The 20,820-nt window shown below is 45.2% G+C and overlaps 3 protein-coding genes and 1 long non-coding RNA gene across 22 annotated transcripts in view; 2 read left to right on the top strand and 2 right to left on the bottom strand.

Moving 5' to 3' along the window:
* Nucleotides 1–1,221: 1,221 nt before the first annotated feature.
* On the bottom strand, nt 1,222–10,332 carry tpm2 (tropomyosin 2 (beta)). 4 transcript variants are annotated; one of them, XM_077622023.1, is made up of 10 exons: nt 10,087–10,331; nt 8,245–8,370; nt 6,628–6,761; nt 6,437–6,554; nt 6,283–6,353; nt 4,308–4,383; nt 3,923–3,985; nt 3,764–3,833; nt 2,709–2,787; nt 1,222–1,446 (listed from the first exon to the last, which is right to left on the bottom strand). In XM_077622023.1, exons 1-10 carry the CDS (start codon nt 10,198–10,200, stop codon nt 1,314–1,316), a joined length of 984 nt encoding a protein of 327 aa, XP_077478149.1. In that variant the 5' UTR covers nt 10,201–10,331; the 3' UTR covers nt 1,222–1,313. The 4 variants fall into 4 exon arrangements, with proteins under 4 accessions (XP_077478149.1, XP_077478151.1, XP_077478150.1 ...); XM_077622025.1 differs by lacking the exons at nt 2,709–2,787; nt 4,308–4,383 and adding an exon at nt 4,889–4,964; XM_077622024.1 differs by lacking the exon at nt 2,709–2,787 and having other exon boundaries at nt 10,087–10,329.
* On the top strand, nt 2,821–9,934 carry LOC144090515 (uncharacterized). Its single transcript, XR_013305423.1, has 3 exons — nt 2,821–2,964; nt 4,780–4,972; nt 9,849–9,934. It is a non-coding gene; the product is annotated as an uncharacterized LOC144090515 (long non-coding RNA).
* On the top strand, nt 10,090–20,783 carry LOC144090511 (uncharacterized). 15 transcript variants are annotated; one of them, XM_077622029.1, is made up of 24 exons: nt 10,090–10,314; nt 11,344–11,472; nt 13,631–14,287; nt 14,366–14,419; nt 14,780–14,836; nt 14,927–14,980; nt 15,066–15,119; nt 15,205–15,258; nt 15,349–15,402; nt 15,488–15,544; nt 15,630–15,683; nt 15,769–15,825; nt 15,911–15,971; nt 16,053–16,177; nt 16,250–16,973; nt 17,034–17,318; nt 18,516–18,592; nt 18,665–18,827; nt 18,910–18,973; nt 19,061–19,192; nt 19,761–19,887; nt 19,962–20,159; nt 20,244–20,350; nt 20,636–20,783. In XM_077622029.1, the coding sequence occupies exons 3-14, from the start codon at nt 14,285–14,287 to the stop codon at nt 16,133–16,135; spliced, it is 642 nt and encodes a 213-aa protein (XP_077478155.1). In that variant the 5' UTR covers nt 10,090–10,314; nt 11,344–11,472; nt 13,631–14,284; the 3' UTR covers nt 16,136–16,177; nt 16,250–16,973; nt 17,034–17,318; nt 18,516–18,592; nt 18,665–18,827; nt 18,910–18,973; nt 19,061–19,192; nt 19,761–19,887; nt 19,962–20,159; nt 20,244–20,350; nt 20,636–20,783. The 15 variants fall into 15 exon arrangements, with proteins under 15 accessions (XP_077478155.1, XP_077478154.1, XP_077478168.1 ...); XM_077622028.1 differs by having other exon boundaries at nt 11,344–14,287; nt 16,250–16,581; nt 16,747–16,973; XM_077622042.1 differs by adding an exon at nt 14,505–14,562 and having other exon boundaries at nt 11,344–14,287.
* Nucleotides 11,771–20,820, bottom strand: part of tln1 (talin 1) — a 34,086-nt gene continuing 25,036 nt past the window's right edge. For both annotated transcript variants that reach the window (XM_077622006.1, XM_077622007.1), the window contains 11 exons: nt 20,628–20,753; nt 20,203–20,319; nt 19,955–20,140; nt 19,772–19,879; nt 18,743–18,848; nt 18,499–18,623; nt 17,182–17,307; nt 17,040–17,102; nt 16,775–16,957; nt 13,696–13,821; nt 11,771–13,052 (listed from right to left, as the gene is read on the bottom strand). In XM_077622006.1, the coding sequence (XP_077478132.1) occupies nt 12,918–13,052; nt 13,696–13,821; nt 16,775–16,957; nt 17,040–17,102; nt 17,182–17,307; nt 18,499–18,623; nt 18,743–18,848; nt 19,772–19,879; nt 19,955–20,140; nt 20,203–20,319; nt 20,628–20,753 (1,401 nt within the window). In that variant the 3' untranslated portion in view covers nt 11,771–12,917. The remainder of the gene's footprint in view (nt 13,053–13,695; nt 13,822–16,774; nt 16,958–17,039; nt 17,103–17,181; nt 17,308–18,498; nt 18,624–18,742; nt 18,849–19,771; nt 19,880–19,954; nt 20,141–20,202; nt 20,320–20,627; nt 20,754–20,820) is intronic.

Below are 20,820 nucleotides of genomic sequence, written 5' to 3'. Positions count from 1 at the left end.
CTCTAAGCGATGGCCCTATCTTCCCACTGTGTACATCTGTTATGGCCTCAGCCACCGTGCTTTCTGATTCGCCACTCCGACTGTCTGTCAATACTCTTGACCAATCGCATGTTTACAATGTACGCCCCTTTCCCCCGCCCCCTCGCTTCCCAAGGAGTGTTTTCCAGTAAATCCCCGCCTCTGTTCCCACAGAAAAGGAAATGGATGCCAAACAAAACAAGAGTACATAATTTATCGGGCTGGAAATGACATTCCCTCGCAATGAATAGCCAGTGTTACTTTCCTGTCAGTCCAGGCAAGACACAACCAGTTAAAAAGGTCTTTTGAACACACATTGTGTAATAATACACCATTTGTCTCTACTAGTAGTAGATTTTGCCTCTTCAGAGGAGTGGACATTAGCCATAACTCTGTCAAATTCTTTGATTGAGCATGAGTTCTGGAAGTAAAATAGAATTAACTTTATTGTGAGAAAATGTCTATAAGTCCTGGTTGACGAACCTTTTAAAAAAGTAACGAGTAGGCACTAAAACCCAACCGTTATTTTAATTTTCACCGTCAATGACTTAAATGCACACAGACATTTTGTTTATCTTTGAAGCACCGTGATTGGCTGGCCATTGATTGAGGGCGTCTCCCACCAGGTCGTAAAAATAAACAGATGAATGAATATCTTTCAGTGGTGTGCCGTCAGGGCCTTCAATGCCTTCTTTGCTGGCCTAAGAAATATCTGGATCATATATTATATTTTGTCCATGAATACTTATGAAATAATTCCAAATGGTCTGTTAGCTTCCTTTCATTGCTTTTCCCCCTGGTTGCATTGCTTCCAGATGTATGTTTTCATATTGAAGCATTTAACCAATCACATTTCAGCCATTATTTGTTGCCAGGGTGGGAAATCTGCCTCAAAGCCTTCACAATCAGTTCTGCGGGCTCTGCTCTTTAATTTAAACAAGCGTCAATAAGACTTGTTGCTTTAACCAATCAGATTTCAAGTTGGCAACACCACAATGTATTGTCGCGGGCGTAGGGATACGTCATCGCTTTCACCAACTACGAGGCTAGTCATTAGCCAGAGCTACCAAAATGTATTTGGAGCGGGCTGCACAAGCAAATATATTGTTGTGTTGATTTAAAGCCATTTTCAAGACGGACTATGCCAGAAATACGACTGCTTTTGCTGAAGGCGTCACTAGGAAATGCACGGACCGCCACTGATATCTTTGAAGCACAAACAACATTTATTACAGTTAAAAATGTCACCATCTAAGGCAATCTCCATCTAGACAATCCTTGAACACGCATTGATGTCATAATAAAATTCCATCGTACAGAATGAATTGCGTTTGGGAAAATGACATTATAGATTGTTGAGCTCCGCAAGGGTTTGGTCCAACACTTGATGCATGTCCAGGTTCTCCTCTTTGGCCTGGGCCAGTTTTTCTGCAAGTTTAAAAAAAAAAAAATCAACACGCACGCTTCATAACACACGCGTAACACCCGAAAAGCGTCACTACTACGCGTTTGTGGCGGCAGTCTTAACGTCAGCGAGCGGTGCCATTTCCATGCCAGACCTTGCCAGGCACAATTCTAGTTATAGATCCATATTTTCACACGATTATTGCCCCCGCACATCATTTTTTGTCTCACTTTTAATGTCAGCTTTGCTAATCGTTGTCACTTCCTGGTCCATCACGGGTGTCCCTACTGCCCGTTGTCCTCTTATTTATTTGTTGATATGTTTTTTTCCATATCAATAATGCCCTAGTATTAACTTGCATTTATTCCTACAGCTTTAAACTCCTTTCTCTCTCTTTAGATTTCTACTTATTGTGTAATCTCCAAGAAAGCTCATGAATTAATGAATCAATCCGTCAGTTAATCATGTTTAGGTTATCTACATCGTGCGGTCAGATTGATCATGAACATTAAGCCTAAGTCATTTTTAATTACGCAAACAGTTTTTGAGAGCTAGCATTTTAAAAGGCATCATTAATGACCCAGTTTGAAATAATCTAAATATATTAAAATACTCTATAATTGATATTGAGCAGACATTAGGTCAATAAATGACATTTTGAGACTCGATTACACTTAAGAGAAAGTTGTAATAAGATTTTTTTTCATTTAAATTCGAGAAAACGTCTTTGTCAAATTTCTCGTATGTTTCATTTAAGAAACTTTGCATTTTGGTAACTTTAGCGCAGTTCATTTGAAGTCATTAAAAGCTCTTTTTGCACTATTCCCTGCAAAGTACTTGCGTTGGAGCTGTTGCTCAGATTGACATATTTCTCAGATTTGAACCTTTATATTATTAATGATGCTATTAACATATCCTAAAAAAATCAGGTGGCATAGGAAGAAAGTGCTGCATGCAATGCGGATCAAAGATTGAAAGAAAAACAGAAAAGAGCAAACATTTAGCTAGTTTGAAATATTTGGCAAAAAAAAGGCGGATAGCAAAAAGAGTGAAGAAAGGTGACAGAACACTGAAAGATGACCAGATTTGAAATATTTTTATTACAATGCAGCTTTGCCGGTGTTTTGCGTGAATTTCAACAGAGGAAACGAACGACGGTAGAAGACATTTTTCATATCCATATCCATATTCAGCTGCTAATACCACAGCAGAATGCAGTAAAAGAGCAGCAAGCAGGCGGACAGGCAAGAAGAAGAAGGAAGGAAGTAGAAAGGAGAGCTTCTACAGTGTAGTCATGTCATTGAGGGCTAGATCCAGCTCCTCGCTGAGAGCCTTGCCCTTCAGCTTCTGAGCATACACTTCATCTGCAGGACGACACACACACACACACAGACCACACAAAAACACACACACAAGGCCAGACAGGATACACAGAAATTTAGCCATGTTGAGCTAACTATGCCTTATTTTTTTTTAGGTCAACCAGAGGACATCGCATGGAGAATTTTGGAATTATGCCTTGAAGGTGGAGAACATCTATGGTAGGATTATCCAGTTCACATGTGTCAAAGTGGCGGTCCGGGGGCCAAATCTGGCCCGCCGCATCATTTTGTGTGGCCCGGGAAAGTCAATCATGAGTGCCGACTTTCTGTTTTAGGATCAAATTAAAATGAAGAGTATCGATGTATATTAAATTTCCTGATTTTCCCCCTTTTAAATTGATAATTGCTATTTTTTTATCCATATTTTCTTTGTTTTTAGTTCAAAAATCGTTTTGTAAAATCTAAAAAAATATATATATATAAAAAAAAAGCTACAATAAACGTTTTAGATCTATAAAAACTGAATATTGAGGGCTTTTAATCCAGTTCTTTCAATCTATTTATAAAAATCAATCTAAATATTATATCTAAAATGGTCCGGCCCACATGAAATCGAGTTGACGTTAACGCGACCCGCGAACCAACCCTTGATCTCGTTGCTTCAATAAGAGCATGTTTTAAAAGGTACCTAAGATTTGTTCAAATTCATTTCTTTAAGGGCCACAAAGCAAAACTACATTTTTTGTCCTTTGCAATATTTTTTGGGAAGAAAGATTGTGCTTTGAAGATTTTTCTTTTGAAGAACTAAATGATTAAGATCATACGCAAAGAAACATTTGCTAACAAATTATGAAATGAATTCGCAAATTGCATAGCTATGGGATGAACATTCAGTATGGGCGGATACTCAAAAGCAGGTGACTCTAACTTGGGTGCGAAAAATAAACCACCTAGATGTGATTGGACTCAAAGTAGCCCAAAGCTAACTTAAATAACGCAGAAGAAATGTACAGAATACCTTCCAAGTCATCGATGGTCTTCTCCAGCTTGGCCACGGAGCGCTCGGCAAACTCCGCCCGGGTCTCGGCCTGGAAAAAGAGCGCCATCGTGCAAATTTAGCTTACGTCTGATGGCTAGCAGTAGAAATAACACAGTCACTAGGACTTGGAACTCTTACCTCTTTGAGTTTGTCGGTGAGAAGTTTAATTTCTTCTTCATATTTGTCCTCCTTTTGTGAGTACTAAAATTCACAAAAAGAATATGCTAAAAAAGACAAACGAGTGCACGTACGGTCTTCAAGAACGTGTACTAAATCGTACTCGGCTGTGGTTACTTGCGGTTCGAGTAATTGTGTCTTGTGTCTTTGAGGGATATGTTTTTAAAACGCAAATATGCGTACATGCTACAGGAAAAGTGGACTACAAGTACGGTGCGTTACTTTCCTACGACGACGCTGGCAATTTCTCCACAAATGGCACTTTTTTGATGTGGTAATAATTAGATTTGAGACGTGTCTTTGAAGGGGCGGGTCTTATGGCTTTTCATTTGCATTTGTCGGATACCTTTTCGGACTGAGCCTCCAGCGACTTCAAGTTGTTGGTGACATTTTTCAATTCTTCCTCAAGGTCACCTGATTTTCTGAACAACGTCACAAAGAGGGGAAAAAGAGAGAGAAGGAATAATTGGAAAAGGACAGAAAAGAAGGAGAACAAAAGATTTGATCCAGACTATTTCAAATACTAACCACTTTAAGTTGGATTCTACCTATTTTAAAGACCATTTTAAGGCATCAAATTGAAAATTCTGCCTATTTGAACGCCCACTTGAAAGTAGAATTATTGCTTTGTCTCTTTTACACTAGAAGAAAAATTACAATAAAACTAATTTAGTTCTGGTTTTAGTCGAATAAAAAGAAAAATATATAACTCAGAACTGGTAGTTATGATACATGCAGTTTAGTTGAAGTTTATCTGGTCAAAAAAAGAGATCATGAACATGCTGTTAAAGAGATCATTTTCCGGATGTGATTTTCAGGTGGAAGTTGGAGAAAGCGTGAAAAGGCAAAGGTCGAGAAGAGGTCAGAATGCAGCCACGTTTGCACGTTTGCACGTTTGCACGCTTGGAGGCAGTGGAAAGCAAATACCTCTTCCTCTCCGCACATCATGGATTTGAAATTGCCTTCCAGCAAGCCCAACTCCTCCTCCAGCTCCATCACTCGCCTGCAGAGGTTAGTCGGTCCGTCCGGCCGTGAGCAAAACATCTCATGCTGGTGGTGCATCACGCCATGCATGACATCAAACACGTAACGGCGACGCACTCGTTGGCCGTCGTCGATGACAGTCAATGAGTTCACGTGCCTCGCTATTCTCCCGTATAGCATACCTGTCAACTTATACCTTTTTCCACGTATTTTATACGTTTTTTAATTATTTCAAATTGCGTATGCCACATGTGTCAAAGTGGCCCGCCGCATCATTTTGTTTGGCCCGGGAAAGTAAATGATGAGTGCCGACTTTCTGTTTTAGGATCAAATTAAAATGAAGAGTATAGATGTATATTAAATTTCCTGATTTTCCCACTTTTGAATCAATAATTGTCATTTTTTTAATCATTTTTTTCTGTTTTTAGTTCTAAAATCATTTTGTAAAATTTAAAAATAGATTTTAAAAAAGCTAATATAAAACAACCAACCCGAGTCTGACACCCCTGGCGTACGCCGTATAACAACTTTTTTAGGAGATTTTTTTGAAGTACGTTTTTTTGTAAAAGCGATCCGGTTTTAGCCATTTTGGCGCTAATCTGGATCGGTCACTGGTAGCAAATGAAAACGTCATCGTCAATTGCTAATATTTGTCTGCTTTAAACATGATATGGGCACGCATTCCCGTCTGGCTTTTCACTATGTAAATATAGCGTGTCAGCAAGCAATGTACCCAGACAGTCAAGCTGTCAGCGTCATACAGCGAAATCTACAGAATCTTGAATTTAGTGCACCAACTGTTTGGGTACTCCGTCCACTTTGGAGAAAATGTTAGACTTTTAAGTGCGCCCTATGTGAGTAAATATGTGCTGCGTTGTATTTGTACGTTTTTTTTGTATAACGTTGACAGGTATGGTATAGGAAAGCCGGCAGCAAAGGGGAGGCGCGTGCAATGATGGGATTAGTAAAGCATTGGCGCTCACCAAGGTTAAAGCGATTCTATGGTCACTCTTAAAACTAGTTTAGCGAACTCAGCTAAGTAAATTTATGCGTATAAAAAATTGGTGGAGTTCACGCCACCGTTGATTTACTTTTAATGCCGTTACGACTTGGACAAAACTATATTTGTCCTTTTGTAAAATCAGAATAGAGAAGAATAAATATTGCAGTTATGCCTGTTTTGGGCTTATGGTTAACCAGAATAAATTAAAAAAAAAATTAAAAAATGAGGTTAACCCTGATTTCATTGAGTAAAACAATCAGCCCTGAATTGAAAACAAGTGTTGGACCGACCTTAAAAGTAAACGCAATTTTCCCCAGTAAAATCGCTAACTTACGCCTCGGCCACCTCGGCGCGCTCTTCGGAACGTTCCAGATCGCCCTCCAGGATCACCAGTTTACGCGCCACCTGCAAAGCGCCAAGAAAAGACGGAACGCGTGCGGCAACGTCGGCCGGCGTTTGGACCCGGCGCACATTTCCCCCCAACGGACCTCTTCGTATTTGCGATCGGCTTCCTCTGCAATGTGTTTGGCCTCTTTGAGCTGCATCTCCTGGGTCTCCATCTTCTCCTCGTCCTTGCTGGCCCGGTTCTCGATCACCTTCATTCCTCTTCGGGCAGAAAAGGCGCCGAGGATTTTAGCGGAATGCGGGAGATGGGGCGGCGGGTCGACCGAGGGTTCACCTCTCGCTCTCGTCGGCCGCCTTCTCGGCTTCCTCCAGCTTCTGAAGAGCCGTGGCCAGTCGCTCCTGGGCTCGGTCCAACTCTTCTTCTACCAGCTGGATTCGTCGGTTCAGGGACGCCACCTCGGCTTCGGCCTGTTCACCAACATTTTCCAATTCGGTCATTTTCTCAACCGCTTGCAAATTTTTCTCAACAATTTTTCTGAATGCAATTTTTCTCATTTTCTCAACGCCAAGGGCAACGGGGGGTGCCGGAGCCAACTATGGGCACACCAGGAGACAAAGGACAACCAATCGTAGAGAGGGCCAATTTAGACTGTTAGCCAGCTAGCCTAGCGTGCATCCTTTTGGACGTAGGAGGAAACCCGAGTACCCACAGAAAACCCACGCAAGCCTGGGGAGACTCTGCAAACTCTACACAGTGAGGACCCACCTGGATTTGAACCCACGACCCCAGAACGGTGAGGCCGACGCGCTAACCACTTGTCAACTATGTGCACACCCTGAATCGGCAGCCGACCAACGGCAAGACACCAGGAGACAAAAGACAACCAATCGTAGATAGGGCCAATTTAGACTGTTAGCCAGCTAGCCTAGCGTGCATCTTTTTGGTACATAGGAGGAAACCGGAGTACCCGGAGAAAACCCACCCACGCCAGAGGAGAACATGGAATCTCCACACAGTGAGGACCCACCCGGGATCGAACCCTCGACCTCAGAATTGCGAGGCCAACCACTCAACCAACGCGCCAACGCATTTTCCAATTTAATTCATCATTAAAGAGCGAGAAAATATTTTTTTTTATAATGGCAAGTTTCAACTGAAAATGAGAAGCTTTTTAAGAGAGACTTAATGGCAACGTGGACTTTTAAAGGCGATTTTCGCGGACCCTGGTTTCCGTCCTGGCCTCATTGAAACGCCCTTCCCCCCAAGACAACCCGCATAATGGCCCACGGTGGGAGTCTTTACCGCCTCTCGGACCTCCCTCTCCAGATCCACCTCTCGGAGGAGCAGCTCGGCACGGTCCTCGGCGTCAAACGCCGCCTGTTGCAGTGCTTGGATTTTTCTCCTCACCGCGTCTATGGACATCCAATCGGCCATGGCACCGGGGCTGTTGTTGTTACCGTGGCAACGACCTCCCTCCTTCCAAACATACGACCGCTCCCTCTGAATTATACATGACTCTCAGCGCCACTCATTCCAGCGCGAGTGGGACACTCGCTATTATTCCCGATTTGAATTTAAATTGCCCCGTCTGAACATTTCAACACAATAAATCTGTCACTTTGGGCACGGCTAGTGCTTATTGGCAAAAATGACTGTTGGCCACGCCCTCCCCGGTGACATCATTGGCGGCCTCGGACGGTCTAAAGAAGAGTGACTCCAAGTGTCTACTGGATTCTCAGCAAATTTCCCAATGTTCTCGCTCAAATGCCAGCCTCTCGCTAATTCTGCCCCGTCAACGAATTCCGATCCCCAACGCTCTAATGACGGACGGACCGCAGCTGTTTGCTTCACGCCGGAAACCCGAAGAGGCGACGACGTTCATTTGACTCAAGTTGAAGGTCAATCGGAGGTTCTGCTTGGGTTCTTCCCGGGCGCCACGCCACCACTTACGTCCGTGGCCTTTTTCTCGGCCATTTCCAGCTTCTCCTGGGCGTCTTTCAGCGACTCCGAGTATTTGTCCAGCTCATCTTCCACTCCTTTCAGCTTCTTCTGCAGACCCAGCAGCTCCTCCTCCAGCTACACAGCAGGGAAAAAAAATGACATTTATTGATGATCTATTCTATTAGATCTTTTCCTGTGTCTGTCTTTTCACCTTGCGACTGCCATAAAGTGAATTTCCAGAGTACGGAATGAATCCAGTTGAATATAATCTGATTTTTTTGGATGTTCAGAACTGCATTTGCCAGGAACAACATGGTGAAAGACCCCGAACCAAGTCTTCAAACATTTCTTATTGCGCAGAAAAGCATTATTAATGAAGTAAAGGTCCTAAATCGTCTTCCTTTCTTGGCCATATTTGCCCCGCCCACAAAAAACAGAAGCTCCAAACAGAAGCTGATTTCACGACCAAAAGGAGCCACGGATTTCTCCATTTCGCTAGCGTGCTATCTTATCACCGTTCCGTCTACTGCATCAATTCTGGTTGTGATGTCACAACCAGAAAAAGTGGGTGTTCCCTAATTCATTGTTTCGAGTGGAATAACTCAAAAGTGGCACATTTGAGCTCAAGGAAGACAAGATTGCCGCAGTCATGCTCGCCATTTCTTTGGACTTTGCGTCACCCAATTGGAAGTTAATGGGCAACGTTTTGTGACACGAGTACCAATAGCCGCCATTGTTTGAAATCCTCTCTCTCCCAATGTCTAGTCTTTACACGGATCCATCAATAGAAAGTCTTTTGAACGCTTGGAAAAGACAAATGATACTGAATTGAAGCCCCAAGTTAAAAAAAAGTCATTTGAGTCGTGGCAGGACGGAATGGAAAGGGACGGACGCGAGGACATAAATAGACAGACAGACAGAGATGGCGCCGTGAGGACTTTTTGGTATGGCTATTGTGACGGCCCACAGCAGAGCTGGGATCCCCCGAGGATGATTTGTCCACATCTATTTGCGGCTCACTATGCCAGCCATCCATCCCTTGGACGGCAAAACGTCTCTAACGTGTGTGTGATAGACAATGCGCGAGAATACACCTAGCGACGTCCCAGCTATTTTTACTAGGGAAACGGATTGGACGTCGATCGTAATGTTTGAGGTCCCAAAATAACAAAGAATAAAAACAAAAAGTCTTAATGTATCATTTTTATTACTGTTTAGATTTTTTTTAAATTCATGTGACCTCATTCGGAATGATTTTTACAATTTGAGTTTTTTAATTTTTTTATCTAGTATGACTCTTTCAAACAATTGATTGCATCCCAGGTCATTTTCTCTGAAATTATTTTTTTATAGACTATTTATTTTTTATACACTAATATTGCAAATACATTTCTAATGGGAAAATATTACATTAAATATAATGTAAATATACATATTTATAATATAAACACATCTTTAAATATACTGTAAATCGTCCTAAAAAAAACCCTGTAAATTTAAAGGGATAATTAAAATGGAATATTAACATACATTCAAAAGAACTTTTGTGTTAAAATTTACAAGTAAAGCAGTTCTTGTGTCTTGTAAGTGTCTCAAAATGATTTTTTGGGCAGGACAGATTTTGATTTTTGTTCTCTCAACTCATTGATTGCCATGGATTGCGATAGAGGTCTTATCCTTTTTGACTGGGAGGCTCGGCAGCGACTTTTCCCTGCCAACCCGCTACGTCAACATGGATTTGACGTCCACCTGCGACTTTGAAGGAGGAAAAGATTGCCAACTCTGGACAGTCTGCGTTTGTGTTTTTCTAAAAGAACGAAGCACGTCATCCGTCTTTTTGTCCGTCCTCACCTGTTTGCATTTGTCCTCAGCTCCTTTCTTATCGCCCTCAGCCTGCTCCGCCCGGTCGATGGCGTTCTCCTTGTCCAGCTTCAGCATCTGCATTTTCTTCTTGATGGCCTCCATGTTGGCTTCGGTGGGCTCTCGCGGCTCAGAGTCGAAGAGAAAGCGACGGGACGAAGGACGACGGACGGCGGGACGCGAGGACGCGAGGTGGGAACGTTCAGGATGAAAATCCAAGTGAGTGAGCCCCCCGCACTTTTTCCACTCTAGGCCCGCCTTCGGACCTTGCCCATATTTAGCCACGGACAGATGTCCATTCTTACATGCGCGTCACACCCCATCCCGTCTGCGCCACGTTAAGTTTCTCCTAATATTTCATACTCTTAACTTGAGAGAAAAAAAACTAAATGATCAACGGCGTGTCAAAAGAAATGAAACAATGTATATATGATAAAAGAATTCCTAAAGACGTGTCAGGCGTTTATATTAGCTAAAAATATCAATGTCAGTTCCAAGTATGACCTCTGTTTTTCTCTTTAGTGATGTAATGCGTGTTTGACATTAACATAAACGTCCAAGTGGTAAGCTCTCAACTTTGGGATGGATCCTAATGAAATAGTACACGGGTGGAAGCCTGCCTTAAAATGGCAGGAGACCTCAGCGCCAAAGGACTTGGCCTGCCGACCAGAATGCGGCAGGCTCTAGGACAGCTGCGGTTGGTTAAAAATATGGCCCACTCGTCTCTTTCAGAACCCCCCGTCGGTCAGATTTGCATCCAAAAAGAGTATTGCATATTAGCCGCACCCGTTAAATTGCCTTAAAATTGGATTGGATAACTTTATTCATCCCGTATTCGGGAAATTTCATTGTGACAGTAGCAAGAAAAGGCATAGTTATAAGTTAGACAGTACAGTCAAAGGCCACAGAACAACAAAGCAAAAAGCACAAAGTACAAAGCAAATGAAAGTCAATGGGATCATTAAGAATCACCAAATCATTAAGACAGAAAAGCAGCAAAAACACAAAACGAGCTACGAGTTTCGGTAGCAAAAACGGATAGACTCAAAAAGACAAAGTTGGACGGTTGAATTTGACATTTTCCCTCGTATAAGCCGCCCCCTGATTGACAATTTTCACCTCCATAGTCATGCTTTTAATAGGGAGTACAAATGTGCTACTTTGAATTGAAAATCATAAGAAAAATCATCGCACGTGCTATTTTTGAGATACTGTATTAATCAATTGTTGGATTGCTCATTCCTACAGGGTGTGGCTTGCATGGAGACGACAAATTCAAAAAGGAAGTCATGTGAGCAGTACAATCAGGAAATGGGACGGTAACAGTGTCATCCCTAGGTAAGATGGCAGCGCCCTGATCGACCAATGGGAGCACAAGTAAGTGCAATATACTTATTTTTTTCTTGAATTTCATTCATAGACGTCTAAATTAATTTTTTTTTTCAAGCGTTTTATGTTTATCTTTTCTCTATTTTGAAATAAATGACCGTATCGTTATGGCGTTTCGTGCATGTCAAGTGTAATTTGTGCGCGTATAAGCCGTACCCTCCATTCAGTCAAACTTTTTTGGGAGCGACAAATATGGTAATTTGTTGACGGTGCTCGCTGATTGGTTTCATTAGGCGCCTCGCTAGAGTTAGAAGTTGTCAAAAAAAATGTCAACAGGAAACAAGAGGAGCTTTTGAATGAAAAGTGGCTTTATTGCATATACACACACAGCTCTTACAGTACGCCACGGCATCGTAGTATTTGTAGTTGTACTGTTTTCCACCGGTATTACATTGAAAATGGCCGTGGCAAATATTCTTTAAAATGTGAATTTAAATGATGCTCTGTTAAATTAATGACGTGAATAAGTGCATTGTTGGATAAATGACAGGCATCAGGATTTTTTTAATTCTTTTTTTAACTTAATGACTTGATACATTCAATATAAAAAGGCACTTGGAAGAATAATTCTAGAACGGTTTGGATCTTAGTCCAGGGAAAGCATTATGCAACGTGAAAATATTGCATGAGCATAAATCCGTAAACTAGACTAATAGAAGGATTTTCCACAAGTTCATTAATTATGCAGACGATACTTTGGCAAAAGGTTCAATTAATCATTTCACATCCAACTACAATGAATAAGATACGTTAAATATTATGATCTGACAATTTTGATCAGTCTGCTTATCACAATTCAAGATTAAATACTGTCACTGCTTATTAAAAAAAACCGAAATAGTAGCTAATAGGTATAAATCCAAAGCTAAATCTGTTTAAAAAATCCACTGTTCTGTTGTTGCTGTTTGCATTTCAAAAATTTTCAAATCATATTTGCGATCTCGACCCATTTACAAATCCAACCTAAAAATAATAACCTTTACTAAGAATCCATTTGCATAGAGATTTGCATAAAGCAGAGATTGTGTCGACCTTCAACCGCCGAAATTCTACGTCATTAAGGCGGGCCCCTTGGCAGGAATTTCTTAGGGAAGGCACGTCGCATATCCGAAACGCGTAAAATTAAAAAAAATGAGGTGAGCTCCGTATTTTAAAAAGTAAATAATCAATACAGTACATATCAAAAAGCAGACACACCTGGTAAGGCATATACATCTATTTCCGTCTCAAAGTTAAACACTGATATGATGGTGCGTTATCTTTGACAACCATTTGTTTACAGGCGCAAGTTGAGAATGAAAGGCTATGGAATTTGAGTTTCTCTCTCTCTCTCTCTCTCTCTCTATCTCTCGTTCTTTCTGTCTGTCTCTCTACATCTAGCTGGTTTAAAAAAAGGTCCTGAGCATTCCACGGATTGCCATTGCACGCACGACTCACTGTTCTTGACCGTCTTCCCGAAGTTCTGAAGGCAGGAACTTGTATTGCTGCTGCCTGATGGTGGCCAGCCTCTTTCTGGCCTCGTCCAACTCCCTCTCTTTGCGCAGCATCTCCTCTTGTGCCGCGATAATCTGCCAAAAACAAGCTAAATTATTGTTGCGTCTCCGGAAAATCAACGTCTGCCCGGGGTCGTGGAGGGCGCAGCTTAGAGGGAACATTGGTAGGGAACCTATGGCTTGGGAGCATTACATGGCTCTTTTGGTTGGTGCATATGGCTCCAACCGGTCAGTTAATATATGGAGTTCTGAATGCACCAATAGGAGCATCAAGTCTGTAGCATTGACGCTACATCTAGTGCCGCTTTAATCATTATTCTTTTAATTAGACGACTCTTTATGCGTACAGTGATTAGCAACAGCGTAACAATGTTGGCAAAATAATTCAGGGATTTTTTGTACTTTCAAAGGGGTGAAATTAGTAAAAAAAAAAAAAAAGGTGCACATTTTTCATGTATGTTAAATTATGAGTATGGCTCTCAAGGAATAATATTTGAAAATATGAATTGTTTATGGCTCTCTTCGTCAAAAAGGTTCCCGACCCCTGCCGTAGAGCAAGGGTGTCAATGGTCCTAACATTTCAAGAAAAATGTCCTTTAAGGGAGCCTTGTACTTGGAACGTGGTTAACCTGAGATTTTTCCTCATTTTGAAGGTGGCCCAGAGTGAAGAGTGACATCACGAGGATCCCCCCCCCCCGCGTCAACAACGGCGACTCACCTGAGCGATACCTCCCACCATCTTGCTCTTCACCACCACGGCTTGGTCGTCTTGGGCGTCAAACGCCGCCTTCTGGGCGGCCTTCACCAGGTTATCCGACGCTCTCTTCACGGCGTTTCCGGCGGCCTGCGTAGGGGCAAAAATTAAAAACGAATTTAATTAAAAGCCTGGAACCGATTTAGAACATGTGATTCTGAAATGTCGGCCAATAGTAGTTGCTCTTTTTCAATGTTGAGGGCGATGAGTGAAGAGAAACACTTGTGAGCAGCAAGTCCTTAAACGGAAAGGGAGCAACTTTACAGCCATAACAATGTTGTGTGTGTGTGTGTGTGTGTTGCTTGGGAATTGCTGTAAAAGGAAGAAGTATGGGCTTAAAGGCGGCCATTTGTCATACCGGCACGGAAAAGAATCTTTTCTCCTTTTACGGCAATGCGAATCAATGACAGTGGCAAATACATTTTAGAATTTATTTTCCACTTGTATAATAAGGCTTTTGCTTCCAGAAATCTTTTAAAATGGCTCACTGTTTCAGTTTCAGCCGACAAGTGACAAAGTGGAGGACGCTGGCCTCGAACTGACTACCTTTCAAATGGTAGGTAGGCGCTCTCCGCTGTGAGCTAAGTTGCCAACCCAACATTGTCTCGGCCGGCTCACTATCTTTCTTTTTCAGCCAACAAGTGACAATGTGGAAGACGTTGGTCTCGAACCAGGTACCTTTGGCATGGTAGGTAGGCGCTCTCCGCTGTGAGCTAAGTGCCCAACCCACCACCCTACTTTGTCTCGGCCGGCTCACTATGTTTCTTCTGCAGCCAACGAGTGACAATGTGGAAGACGTTGGTCTCGAACCAAGTACCTTCGGCATAGTAGGTAGGTGCTCTCCGCTGTGAGCTAAGTGCCCAACCCACCACCCTACTTTGTCTCAGCCGGCTCACTATGTTTCCATTTCAGACAAGTGACAATGTGGAAGACGTTGGTCTCGAACCAAGTACCTTTGGCATGGTAGGTAGGCGCTCTCCGCTGTGAGCTAAGTGCCCAACCCACCACCCTACTTTGTCTCAGCCGGCTCACTATGTTTCTTTTGCAGCCGACAAGTGACAATGTGGAAGACGACGTTGGTCTCGAACCAGGTACCTTTGGCATGGTAGGTAGGCGCTCTCCGCTGTGAGCTAAGTAAGCCCAACAAACCCCCACCCTACTTTGTCTCGGCCGGCTCACTATGTTTCTTTTGCAGCCGACAAGTGACAATGTAGAAGACGTTGGTCTCGAACCAGGTACCTTTGGCATGGTAGGTAGGCGCTCTCCGCTGTGAGCTAAGTGCCCAACCCACCACCCTACTTTGTCTCAGCCGGCTCACTATGTTTCCATTTCAGACGACAAGTGACAATGTGGAAGACGTTGGTCTCGAACCAAGTACCTTTGGCATGGTAGGTAGGCGCTCTCCGCTGTGAGCTAAGTGCCCAACCCACCACCCTACTTTGTCTCAGCCGGCTCACTATCTTTCTTTTTCAGCCAACAAGTGACAATGTGGAGGACGTTGGTCTCGAACCAGGTACCTTTGGCATGGTAGGTAGGCGCTCTCCGCTGTGAGCTAAGTAAGCCCAACAAACCCCCACCCTACTTTGTCTCGGCCGGCTCACTATGTTTCTTTTGCAGCCGACAAGTGACAATGTAGAAGACGTTGGTCTCGAACCAGGTACCTTTGGCATGGTAGGTAGGCGCTCTCCGCTGTGAGCTAAGTGCCCAACCCACCACCCTACTTTGTCTCAGCCAGCTCACTATGTTTCCATTTCAGCCGACAAGTGACAATGTGGAAGACGACGTTGGTCTCGAACCAAGTACCTTTGGCATAGTAGGTAGGTGCTCTCCGCTGTGAGCTAAGTGCCCAACCCACCACCCTGCTTTGTCTCGGCCGGCTCACTATGTTTCCATTTCAGCCAACAAGTGACAATGTGGAGGACGTTGGTCTCGAACCAGGTACCTTTGGCATGGTAGGTAGGCGCTCTCCGCTGTGAGCTAAGTGCCCAACCCACCACCCTACTTTGTCTCGGCCGGCTCACTATGTTTCCATTTCAGACGACAAGTGACAATGTGGAAGACGACGTTGGTCTCGAACCAAGTACCTTCGGCATGGTAGGTAGGCGCTCTCCGCTGTGAGCTAAGTGCCCAACCCACCACCCTACTTTGTCTCGGCCGGCTCACTATGTTTCTTTTGCAGCCGACGAGTGACAATGTGGAAGACGACGTTGGTCTCGAACCAAGTACCTTTGGCATGGTAGGTAGGCGCTCTCCGCTGTGAGCTAAGTGCCCAACCCACCACCCTACTTTGTCACTGCTAGCTCACTATATTTCCATTTCAGCTGACAACTTGGAAGTAGCAGGCCTCAAATCACCTACCTTTCACATGGAAAGCAGGCTCTCTCCCATGTGGGCTAAGAAGTGAAGAACCCACCCACCACCCTTCTATACCAGGACTTGTTTAATGGTATCTATCGCCCTCGCCGCATATACAGAAAACAATCACGCACACGAAACTTTTGGTCTTTGCCGTCGCCAGGAGCGAGACGTTAATCAAGTAATGGCAGGTCCAGGCTAATGTTTCCAGCCTCCGCCGCCATTGGCGCACGGGTGGATTGTTTCCAAGACCTCGCCGGACATCAATGCGCGGGAATTAGTGCGGCGGCAGCTGCGGGCCCAGAAGGGGAGGGGATAAGCCGCTGATGATTGGATCGCAGAACCTGAGCCGCCTGATGTGTTTGCAGCTAAGATACACACTCATAAATAGAGTGTACTCAAGCTTGACGTTTATGGCGGAAGATGGACGCTCGCTAAGTAAAGACAGTGTTTCTGCAAGGCGGACCATTTGCCAGTCGTCTAATGAAGATAAAGGCATTCAATTCAATTATTTAAGCACTTTAGTCACTTTTTTATTGTACATATATTTTTGACGTGAAGCTTTAAACCTCATTGTACTTGTAGAATGACGACAATGACATTTCGGTGTTTGGTGCACTCTACTATATTCATCTGGCGTGAAACGTGCTGTGCTTGCAGATGTGTGCCGGCCAGCAGCGGCGCTAACCTGGAGTCTCTTCATGGTCTGCGAGTCTTGGTCCGCCTTGACCTTGCAGGCCACGAGAAGCTGAGCGGTGGAGGCCGCCACCTGCTTGGCCGAAGATATGAGCTTCTCCTCGCTGGCGTGTCCCTGAACCGCCGAGTTGGCCGCCTCGCAGAGATTGTTGGTGGCCGCGGCTACCATTCGAGCCTAAAGGGTTACACAGGTATGTTTTGAGTTGGACACTTTATCTCTCATCACGTTTTAATTTTTCTTTGGTTTTTAGACTCACGGCAGAAATCAGACCCTGAGACCACTGTCCGTCATCCACCGCGTTGGCTGGAATGGCCCCTACCTGCAAAAAAAAAAACAAATACAATGGTGACATTTCCGTCTCGACGCCGGACACGTCCAACGGGTCAGGTGAGCCGTACCTTCCCTTGAGCCACCAGCTCCCTCTGTGCCGCCGAAGCCGCTTTGACCAGAGCGCTGGTGGCGGCGGCGATGGACTTGGCCGCCTCCAGGATTTGCTCCTCAAAGTTCAAGCTCTCGTCCGCTTCCTGTTTAAAAGGCGAGTCGGGCCGAAGGTCAATTTCGTTTGGGAAAGGTAACCACACAGGTCGAGAACGTGTGCGGTCGATTGGTCGCCCCGACCGCAACAACGGGCGACCAAAAGACCGGCACCAAAACAAGGTAAAACAACATGGTCTACGCATCAATAAAAGCCAACAATGACCATGAGCAGTTTCACTGAGCCCACGTGTGAGTGTTGTTGAGAATTTGTATGTACATGCGCTGTCCTTTTAAGAAGCGACGTCCGTCAGGGTCTTAACAAGTTCTTCAACAAAACACAATAAAAGTACGGGAAATTTGGAGCTTTTCTTTAGCCTAATAATTACTAGGGCATTAAGTATGACTAAATAGTCATTCGCACTTAGTATTTAGGGAATTTGAGCAACCATTTAAATGGTAATTATCAATAACCTTCAGGGCGACCAATCCCCCCTGCGACCAATCCCCCGGCGACCAATCCTGGCGACCAATCCCCCGGCGACCAATCACGGCGACCAATCCCCCGGCGACCAATCCTGGCGACCAATCCCCCGGCGACCAATCGACCGGCGACCAATCACGGCGACCAATCGCGGCGACCAGTCGCCCGGCGACCAATCCCCCGGCGACCAGTCCTGGCGACCGGTCGCCGGGCGATTGGTCGCCGCGATTGGTCGCCGTGATTGGTCGCCGGGGGATTGGTCGCCAGGATTGGTCGCCGGGGGATTGGTCGCCGGTCGATTGGTCGCTGGTCGATTGGTCCCCGGGGGACTGGTCGCCGGGATTGGTCCCCCGGCGACTGGTCGCCGGGGGACTGGTCGATTGGTCGCCAGGATTGGTCGCCGGGGGATTGGTCGCTGGTCGATTGGTCCCCGGGGGACTGGTCGCCGGGATTGGTCGCCGGGCGACTGGTCGCCAGGGGGATTGGTCGCCGGTCGATTGGTCGCCGGGCGACTGGTCGCCGGGGGATTGGTCGCTGGTTGATTGGTCCCCCGGCGACTGGTCGCCGGGATTGGTCGCCGGGCGACTGGTCGCCGGGGGATCGGTCGCCGGGGGATCGGTCGCCGGGCGACCAAACGACCGGCGACCAATCGACCGGCGACCAATCGACCGGCGACCAATCGACCATGTACCAGTCGAGAATAGCCAGTTTATAGTATATCTAAAGCACCCGCCCCAAACCTAAAAAATGAAATCACCTTTGGTTTGGTCCTAGGTCTCAGCTGCTCCAACTTCTTGGCAGCCGCCTCGATGGCCGCCGCGGCGCCGAGCAGCTCGTTCTCGGCGATGACGGTGGGATCCTCGGGATCCACCCATTCGGTACCTACAACACACCAATTATTCAGCCATTTTTTTCAAACACAGATCTCATAGGTGGAGACTTGGATGCACAGGATAAAAATATCCCGAGCAAACGTACATTTTTAGCGGCGAGTACGATACCTTTCATGGCCTCGGCAGCCTGAATCAATTCGGTGACGGAGCCCGCCACCCTCTTGGAGTAGATGGCCAAATGCTGCTTCATATCGTGAGAGGGCTTCTGGATAATCTAAATGAGGTGGTTAGAAAAGTGTTAAAACAATTTTAGCATCTTTTTTGTTCTTTTACAGATCCCCACGAGTCTTCGGTCGAGTATAAAACAAGTCTACAAAGCGACAAGACCAAAGTATAAATGTAAGAATTTGCTTCAATACTCCCAGTCAGGATTAAGTCAAGTGTTTTTTTTTTTTTTTAAATGTATGTCTGTTGTCTTACTTTCAGCTGTCGTCCTAGGTAGACACCACCAACGACGTACGGCGGTTAGACAAGTGGCCGACAGCTGCAAAGTCTTAACTAGGCTCAGCCGGGACCCGGCTCAGGTTTATCCAGACAAGTTGTCATGACAAGATAGAGGTGAGGACGCAATAGAAGAGGAACGCATGCAACACAAGCCAAACCAGTGCAAATGTCAGCCGCCAGCTAAATAAACGCACCTCCTATAAGAAAGGGTTCCCGAGTGCACTCTCTTTAAGATTCAAAAATATGAAGTAACATGGCACCAAATTCACTTTGTAAGCCTGGAAAAAAAAAACTTTGTGCGCACACAATTATTCTCACACTCTTTCTACCGTGAGTATCATTGGAATGCATCCGGTTCCATTTTTGATGCAGAAATGGTCCGAGATCCGCTAACATGCTGTTTACAGACACGTGGAATTAACTTTTGCCATTTTCAAGCGACGCAACTCACACCTAGTAGTTTTAGTCGCGTCGCATACTTACCGGCTTTGCCCGGATATCGGCCAAGCGCACATTCAAAGACAATTGCGAAGAGTGAGAAAGGGGAGGAAAAAAGAAATATTACAAAACATATCGGGGTCATTCTGATTGGAGCTATTTCGCGAGGGACGAAAGACGGAGTAAAAAGAAAAAAAATTTATTTGAAACGCAGTGATGACGAATCTAGTCCGATTTTTTTCAGAGTTTTCTCACCACCAGCACGTGCTCCAGGAGGCCAAGATATCCGGTGGCGCATTCGTTTCCGTAGCGCAGAGCTCTCGCCCGGACCTCCTTGTTGACGTCGGCGTGGTAAGCGGCTTGCTGAAAGGGTAAGGAAAAATTAAGAAAAAGTCAAAGTTTGGACGGCACGTTACAACGACAGATGATTTGTGTTACCTTGCAGGAGTGCAGCATCTCGGCGATGGCCCTCCTGCTGAGATTGGCCGTGGCGATGATGTCTTCTTGGCGACACGAGTTCCCGGCGGCCACCGCCTTGGCCGTGGCCATGGTGATCCCTTTGGTCATGCGGATGAACTCCTCGGGGGTGGTCGTCTTTGCCGGCGGATCCGAGCTGCTGAAGATCTACGCAAAGGGCCCTTGGGTGAGTCGCTCCGTCGTTCCGTTCCGCCCGGTTTTAAACTCACGGCCAGTTCTTGTCGGATGTGTTCAATGGTGGCCTCCAAAGCCCTGGTCCCCTTGGTGGCTTCGTCCTCCACGGCCTTCACCGTCTTGAGCAGCGACGTGACGTTGGTCACCATCACCTGTCGCAAAGACGAGCCGACGTAAAGAGCGGTAAGTCAATGCCGATGACGAAATAGCTCTTCAACCGTCGTTCATCGCGCTAGAATTTCCATTCCATTTGGGCCGGGAGGAGGATTCGATTTTTCTCCACTACATAAGCGAGCACAAATTGTCACTTTGAATTCCTTCCTATGAAGAGTGCGCTAAGCTTCTTCTCACATCACTAAGGGTCAAATTCAGGAGGATCCTAAATGATTGTTAGCTTTCAGTGTGAAGCCAGACAGAGCAGAAGACAAGGCGCGGCCCTAAATTGTCCGTTTCTTCTCACCTTGGCAGAATTCTTCAGCTGGAGCATGCTTGGGTCGTCATGAGGTTTGCCCGCGGCGGCCTTGGTGGAGCTGATGAGGTTGCCCAGAGCTTTGGCCACGTCCTTCACCGCATTGATGAGGACCACCTGTTGAATAAATCGAAGAAACGTTCGTCACCATTTTTTGCTGCGTTTGTGCTCCTTCCGCCGTCGC

This window comes from Stigmatopora argus, chromosome 16, assembly GCF_051989625.1.
Source record: "Stigmatopora argus isolate UIUO_Sarg chromosome 16, RoL_Sarg_1.0, whole genome shotgun sequence".
Classification (NCBI taxonomy): Eukaryota; Metazoa; Chordata; class Actinopteri; order Syngnathiformes; family Syngnathidae; genus Stigmatopora; species Stigmatopora argus.
The sequence above is the reverse complement of the archived record's forward strand: the minus strand, read 5'-3'. Positions and strand labels throughout refer to the sequence as shown.

Excerpts from the sequence above, each read along its gene's own strand:
- LOC144090511 (XM_077622029.1), top strand. Across the intron at positions 15,120-15,204 it reads AACCAAGTACCTTTGGCATG|CCAACAAGTGACAATGTGGA; the intron begins GTAGGTAGGCGC and ends TTTCTTTTTCAG. Across the intron at positions 15,684-15,768 it reads AACCAGGTACCTTTGGCATG|ACGACAAGTGACAATGTGGA; the intron begins GTAGGTAGGCGC and ends TTTCCATTTCAG.
- tpm2 (XM_077622023.1), bottom strand. The coding sequence starts at position 10,200 with ATGGAGGCCATCAAGAAGAAAATGCAGATGCTGAAGCTGGACAAGGAG. Across the intron at positions 6,555-6,627 it reads GCGGCCGACGAGAGCGAGAG|AGGAATGAAGGTGATCGAGA; the intron begins GTGAACCCTCGG and ends TTCTGCCCGAAG. Across the intron at positions 4,384-6,282 it reads CGCGCCGAGGTGGCCGAGGC|AAAATCAGGTGACCTTGAGG; the intron begins GTAAGTTAGCGA and ends GACGTTGTTCAG.